The sequence below is a fragment of the Populus nigra genome, chromosome 4 (assembly GCF_951802175.1).
Source record: "Populus nigra chromosome 4, ddPopNigr1.1, whole genome shotgun sequence".
In the NCBI taxonomy this organism is placed as follows: Eukaryota; Viridiplantae; Streptophyta; class Magnoliopsida; order Malpighiales; family Salicaceae; genus Populus; species Populus nigra.
Genome location: NC_084855.1, coordinates 16,184,224 through 16,191,866, shown reverse-complemented (window position 1 = coordinate 16,191,866; position 7,643 = coordinate 16,184,224). Strand labels below are relative to the sequence as shown.

The window sequence follows — 7,643 nt, the reverse complement described above, 5'->3', positions numbered from 1 at the left end:
AATTATAACAAAGCCTGCTAACATCGGATCCTTTAGCAGCCCACGCAGAAATCCAAATTCAGTGTGGAGCTTTACAACTTATGGCTATGGACGCTAGTAGCATTCGAAAGGTCACAAAACCAGGCCAACAACTTTCTGTTTTCTGTTTTTTCTTTTCTCTTTTTTTGAGAAGGCAGCCATTTCTATATTCGAGGGGCGCGCGCAAATGCAAGCATGCCTTCTAGGGCCAATTACATGATCCAATGGGGAAAATCTTATATACTAGGCTTGATGACAGGCTTACCTCTCTAGCCTTCAAATACTCCTAGTCCTTCCCTGAACTGCAATCCAGTTACACCAAAAGATATAGCGTTTATTATTTTAACCGTGGTGCCCGCAGCTGCTGAGATGAGCTACTGGATGCAAAATTATTTCCATGAGAAACAGAGATTGATCCACATGCCGCAACTAGTTGTTCAGGTTCAGTTGCCTTCATACACATGAAAGGTACAATCTTTATGCAACATGTTTTGTGGCACAGGAGCAAACAACGTTAAATGAGGGGTTGCAGCATGAAAAATCTTCAGCAGACAACGTTAAATGATTTCTGATTATTAAATATTATTCATAAAATAATGTTCCTATGAAAAATTCACACAGTATCCCTTTTTATCGTCATTATCACTGTCAGTTTAACATAATATTCACTCCCCTTCTGATAACTTCATGTAGCAGATTTTACGCTAGAGGATGTGGGCATCAATGCCATCCAATATTTCTAAAAACTACGTGAGACAATTATGAATACTTAGTATAATCTAGAAAAGGTATCATCATGACGCTGACCAACCTCATCTGCTCTTCCATGTTGCAAATTCTAGGCAATGCAAGTTTTATCTATCCACGCAATATTCTCAAATAAAATCCATCTTCACAATGTCTGAGGCTGTGGATCAGGAGGGGAAAGGGTAACAAGAAATCTGTGAATCATCTCAAAGCTGGTGAATGTAATAACAGCTGCTGGCGTTGTTCTAATAAGGTTGGTGGCACACCCTCGGTAAAATCCAGGGAGACCCTCTTGTTGAAATACTTTCTTTATGCAATCGACCACACCAGAGTAACGCTTTTCTGAGTGGTGGCCTTGTTCTTGAAGCCTTGAGCGAACTACCTGTACAATCATGTGAGAATAAATTTGTATGTTAGTGTTTCTGTCAAGCAAAGACAACTAGCAACCAACAATTTACTGTCACATCGGAAACAAGCAAGAAGCTTAGGGGAGTTGGTGCATGAAGCTGTGGCTTTCTGTTGAGATATAAGTAGTTTGCTAGAAGTTAATAGCTCAAAGGGCCTGTGGTTTCTATATAGGCAATGGAGGTATTTGGGATAGCTTTTCTTGCATGATTTTTTGGCAAGGAAATGAAATATGAGAACATTTTTTAAAGTTATCTCTCTTCACTCCACAGGATTTCTGAATGAAGTCCTTGAGTATCAGCATTCAGGGTATGTTTTTTTTGTCAGTGAGCCTATTTCTCATCTTTATCTATTGTTTATATCTTCCAAACCAGGTCACATGCTCATAAAACTAAAACTTGAATGGTGCGTGATTCTTGCTACCCACGAAAGCTTATGAGCGCAAGAAACATCATAAGATTTTTTTCCCTTTTCTTAAGATAAAAGTGACTGCACAATTCAATGTGAAATCCTATATAATGATAGTCTTATCAACGATTCAACAGTTACTGGCAGCTTAGACAAGGCATTTTGAGTACAATTCTGATTGCTCAAAAACTGAATAGAACTTCAAGTTACAAGAAAGAAATATTTGACAGTCCAAAATTTTTCCTCTTCAAAAACAAATAAAATCCAGAAAGAAGACCATTGAAAGGCTACAGAGCTGCCTGAACCTCGGAGAAAGGAGGGGGTGAGGTGGGAAGGCAGCTGAGCATCAATGACGTTTCTAGTTTTCATGCTGATCAGTGATTACATATATATTAACTCAAGAAATCAGACCATTTTTTCAACAACATACCTCGTGTGGATATGTCAGTGTTGAAGCAAATATTTTGGAGACTGATGAGGCAACAGCAACATCACGTGCACCTAGTTTATCCATTGCGGTATTATCTGAAACGAAAAAATAACTTATAAACAATTCTTTCCTGTTTTAAATTACTAAGAGATTAAAACCAGTTATAAATTACCTCGGGTGGCCAAATACATTTTGATCTTCTCGTATGTTGGAAATTGGATGGCAACATGACTGATACCAGCCAATGCAGGCACAAGACCACTGATTGCCGCATAAAAAATCTTAAGTACTATTAAAACTCATCTTCAAACTTTAGACATAAATATCTAACACAGTCCAATGATATTCATTGAAGAATTCGATACCTGTACAACCCACGTATGCCTTCCTCGTAAGCTATTCTTCTCAAAGCAGACAGTGTACTCCTATATGGAACAACACCAGCTCTCATTCCTTGAGTCTGCAGAACAGAAGCAAACAAAACAATGTGAATGCTGACCACCTCAGCACCTTGAAATATGCAATCATCCACTATTTTTTCCACTTTCCACACTAGAACAAGTCACTTGCATGTATAGAAGATTTAATTACCATTATCTTGTACAATGCACAAATTTCAATGTCATGACTTAGGTACATATTGCAAAACCATATCACATAAAATAAACAAAAACTAGAATAATAATCACAAGCAACTAAATTAAAACAACAAAACTGTTGCTCCTAAGCACACTGAAGTTGTTGACTGGACAACTATGACATCTTACGCATCAGAAAATAATAACAGATGGGAACAGAGAAGGTCCTCTCCTCTCCTCTCCTCTCCACCATGAGCTCACACTTGGCTACTCCTCCTTGAATGAGCATCATAGGTGGGGGTGTGGTATGTTCAGCAAGGAAACAAAAAAAAAGCATGACTCAAATGAGCTATAGGTTTTTGCATCCTCCTAAATCTACAAGGTGTATTAAATAAAGAAGCTTGACCTAAAATTCCATAGATGCTTTTGTTGGTAAGTGCTAGATTAACTAGCACATTTTTTTATAATAACAGACAAAATAAGACATGAGCAAAAAATCACACACTTGAAGTCTTGTCTTTACAACCCAAAGAGGATTTGTGAAAATAGCTGTTACAGCTCCAGCACCAGAAGCAGCTATCATATTAGCACCTATTGAAAGATGATGACCTTCATCTACACAAGCAACACAATCACAGGCTCATTAACACTAAAAAGAAAAAAAAATGTACTGTGAGATAAATGTTAAGAGAAACTATGAAAGAGGGGAGAAAAGAAAAGCAGCAATGAAGCTTTGTTTAATGACCAGTGAAAGTAACAAATTAGCACTGACCATTGGAACAAAGAAAGCTTTTGAGCTGTTCGTAGATTGTAAAATAAACCTGTAAAAAAAAAACCTAGATCATTAGGAAGAAGAAAATTTAAGGCAGCATGATCTACAAAAATAGGAAGTCGGAAATGCTAGGGGAAATGAGAAAATAGAATCAAATATTTTAATTCTAGACCAAATATATTTCATTATCTTCAAAATTCATCCCGGGGCCTCAGTTCTCACTAGTGATTGTTTATTATAAGGATACAGAATCAAGTCAATGAAGTACCTAAAAGAAACAATGCATGGTGGCACTGAAAATTGCCTGTGCTGTAGAGATGAATTCATCAATGACTTCTAGATTGAGGGTTACGACAAGTTAATCATTGTTTTGTTGATTCAGTCTGTGAATGGATTATTTCTTCCTTCATATTTCCACTCACCACATTTCTAAAATTCAGCATCTTACAAGAACGCAAACAAATTTAATCGCATAATAACAGAGTTTATAGATATGCTGTGCCATGCCCTCGTCAAATCCTCATAATCAAGCTCCGATTTAGTTAAAAATGCTTGCAAACATAATCATACACTTCACACAAACTAGCATGGAAACCAACTCAAGTGCTTCTGTTTTATAACAATAACTAAATGTTGTGACGTACAAAACATAAGTTCGAAACAAAACTCACTATGAGAACTAAATTGAGGAGGTAAGGCTTCAACTTACAGCCCAGTTAGGAAGCAGTGCGAGCACGGTTGGAGCAAGCCCCCGGTACATACCACGCAACCCCTCCCTCCGGAATATTTGTTCCAAACTACTAACTATAAGACTCCCTGACCAAAATTCAAAGAGAATTTCTGTAATTCATAAGCAAACCACACGGATGCAAATCTTTAAGGAACTAATTCAATTTTGGCATCTGTTAGAATTTTTATTTTTTTTAAGAAAAAAAATCAAACCTTTAAAACTATTGGCAGCAACATCGAGTTTTGGCAGGCCATGAACCTGAAACCTAGTTTTGATAACATCTAAAGGACAGACGAATGTAGCGGCAATAACTCCTGAATCCAAATTAAAAAAAGAAAGCATCAATATTTCAATTAATTGATCTAAGCTAGAGAAAAAAGAAAGAAGCAAGAGTACCGGCAGCAGCACCGGCGCCGGCATTGCAGAGAAGACATTGCTTGGGATTAGGACGAGGATGGGCATGAGAATCGGTGGAGGACATTTCATGTGAAAAGAAAAAAAGCAGAGATTCGAGAATTAGAAAAAGAATACAAGGAATCCTCTCTGGAGAGGGAATTTGCTGACAGCCAGAGTTGCATGGCCAGAGGATGAAACCCCGTTTTGATTGCTCGTCGAACCCGTCCGAGTATGTTAGTTAGGGTTTTTGGTGTGGTTAACAACGGATCGAAGAAATCGAATTAGGAGAAGGAATTCGATAAGGTCGAGGAAAGCATTTATTGTTGGGTTATTGCATTGTAGGAGACTAGGAGAGAGAGGAACAACGACAGGAGAAAGATTCAGTTTCCTGTGTGGATTTTATTAAGATCCGGAATAAAAAACGTGAGGCTTTCTTTAATTTTCGCGGGGCATTAAACTTTATGTACAGCAACGTCAATTTTATGTAGTCGCCACTCTAAACACTATCCGGAGGCAATTATCTTAATAAATAATCATACGAAGTATCTTTGTAAATTGACCTATCATCTCCTATCATACGAGTTTTATTTATCAAAAAACTGGTCAATATGATGATATTTTGAATCATGTAAATGTGGAAGATGTGTGTCTCGTGTCTTCAACTAATGCTGTAATTAATGTATAGTTAATCATGAATCCAATTAAAAGTTTAATTAAATTTTAAAAATTAATATGAGTCAAATTAAAAGAAATAATTAAGTGTAAGGACTTAATTAAACTTTTAATGGGTCAAAATAATTTTATTGGGGACTTAATTAATGAAAAATTAAGTCTAGAAACTTAATTTGGAGTTAATTGAGAAGATTGAAATTTTAGAGTACCATGTTATTGTTTTTAAGCTTAATTGTTTGAAATCAGGGACATAATTACAAGGAAATCAAAGTTTGTTGGTCAAGGGTTAAATTAAAGAAATTGAAGACTAAGAAACTTTATGTAAAATGAACACGAACTTAGGGTCTAAACTCAGTTGAAAATATGGATGAAATTGAAGAAATTAGAAGTTTGAAGGTCAATTAAGGGTAAAATTAAAGAATTTCAAAACTAAGGATTAAGTTGAAAGAGGCGTGCGCATTCAAGGGTTGAAATCAACTAAAATCAGGAGTAAAATTGAAGAATTTAAAAATCTAAAGGATAATTGAGGATGAAATTGAAGACATTCAGGATCAATGATCATTTTGCAAAAGGCACCGAATGTTGAGGGTAAAAATTGACATGACTAGGGACTTAATCGAAAGAAAATCAGGACTTAATAGAAACAAAACAGTGCCATTTTAAAGCAAATAGTGAACTAGAAACCATCCAACCACCATCACAACAAGTTGAATATCTAGTAACAATCTTCTCTCCACCACTGACAATGACAATGTTTTTCCTTTCAGTAGCATCATTTTCTCTATGCTATGACCAATAACAGCCCAGCACCTCTACAACTTCACCTCTTACTCCCGTAGAGAACATTATGCCAACGACTCCCTCCTTGGTCGTACCACCACCCATGTTGCCGACAAGAAGGCTAGACTACCAATTATAGAGGTGCCTCATCCTGCACTCCCTCTCCTCCATTTTGATTGTGGACAACCATAATAACAAAGGTGGTCCTCCTCACATACCAATCGTGAATCACTCTAGTATTCATTAGCATCTCCACTACTTCAAGGTAGACTAACAACGACAACTAAACAACTCCCTCAGGCCAGGTAATCTTCCTTACCATGCACTTTGAAAATTTTATTGTATGGAAAACATGAATAAATTCACGTCCTGCAGCTACTAGCTTTTTCCAGCAAAGGGTAAGATGGGCTAAACCCTTAACTTGGCCCACACAGCTGGGTTGGGCCCAACCCAACCTTATATATGTAACAACCTTGATTTTCTACATTTTTTTTCGCGATACATTGAAAATTTTCAGGTATTTTTTTTTTATATACAGGTTTCACCAAAATTTTGGCATAGTCTCCCCTATACTGGGAGGTCCCAAGTTATCGACATATACCTGTTTACGCTTCTAATATCTCACATCTCATAACTCAATCATGACCTAATCATCTACGGTCTCAATCTCACAAACATCATCCTCATCATAACCATAATATTTATAACATACATTGAACAACAAATATCATTAAAGAGAAATAAATGAAATAAACACGCATACATGAAACATGATTATATGAATTTCAGAGTTAAGTTTATTTATTCAAGTTTAAATATCAAAAATATAAATTAAGTTCTATAAATGTTTTAATATTTCAAAATACAAGGATATAATACCTAGAACTACATAACAAAAAGTGAACAAAAGCTAGGATCTACTCCTGTAGTACACGCGATGGTCCTGAAACAAAATACATATTATTGAAACATGAAGATCATAATAAGTATAGTAACACATATATCCAACAATTTAAAAAGGCAAACATGTATTCATATTCTATTCACTTCTCTATTTTTGTTTCCATTGGAACTCTTCTTCATTCAACTACTAAAACTGTTTCATCTTTCATTTTTAACTTCCATTCAAGATTCCATAAAATCAACCACAACTATTTTTGCCTCACTCATTGTCAATACTAATTCCACCGGTATCATCATCCCTTCATAGGTGTCGATGTTTAATGATCCCCTTACCCGGGACCCTAACATACACTAAATGTATGCTAGTCCATGCCCTATAGGCGTCAATGCATGGTGATCCCCTTACCCGGGATCCTAACATACACTAAATGTATGCTAGTCCAATGCCCCATAGGCATCGATGCATGGTGATCCCCTTACCCGGGATCCTAACATACACTAAATGTATGCTAGTCCATGCCCCATAGGCATCGATGCATGGTGATCCCCTTACCCGGGATCTTAACATACACTAAATGTATGCTAGTCCATGCCCTCATAGGCATCAACACATGGTGATCCCCTTACCTGGGATCTTAACATACACTAAATATATACTAGTCCATGCCAATTTCATCCATTAATATTGTCATTTTTTGTCCAGCCATAGTTATCATTACAAATTTTCATTTCAAACATGGCTCGTTTCTTTTCGAAGCTACGATGTAACATCACATGTTTATCGAAGGGAAAGGACCCAAATTC

General features: G+C 36.5%; 1 protein-coding gene across 1 annotated transcript; it reads right to left on the bottom strand.

Moving 5' to 3' along the window:
• Nucleotides 1-580: 580 nt before the first annotated feature.
• On the bottom strand, nucleotides 581-4,915 carry LOC133690751 (nicotinamide adenine dinucleotide transporter 1, chloroplastic-like). Its single transcript, XM_062111019.1, has 9 exons — nucleotides 4,485-4,915; nucleotides 4,301-4,402; nucleotides 4,068-4,174; nucleotides 3,359-3,407; nucleotides 3,092-3,201; nucleotides 2,374-2,468; nucleotides 2,181-2,269; nucleotides 2,009-2,103; nucleotides 581-1,147 (listed from the first exon to the last, which is right to left on the bottom strand). Exons 1-9 carry the CDS (start codon nucleotides 4,567-4,569, stop codon nucleotides 911-913), a joined length of 969 nt encoding a protein of 322 aa, XP_061967003.1. The 5' UTR covers nucleotides 4,570-4,915; the 3' UTR covers nucleotides 581-910.
• Between the last annotated feature and the right edge of the window lie 2,728 nt (nucleotides 4,916-7,643).

Bases quoted from the DNA above. Each gene is read 5' to 3' on its own strand.
- LOC133690751 (XM_062111019.1), bottom strand. From the start codon at position 4,569: ATGTCCTCCACCGATTCTCATGCCCATCCTCGTCCTAATCCCAAGCAA. The intron at 3,408-4,067 runs GTAAGTTGAAGC...TTTTTTTTACAG, and splicing joins CACTGCTTCCTAACTGGGCT to GTTTATTTTACAATCTACGA. The intron at 2,104-2,180 runs GTAATTTATAAC...TTTTCGTTTCAG, and splicing joins AATGTATTTGGCCACCCGAG to ATAATACCGCAATGGATAAA.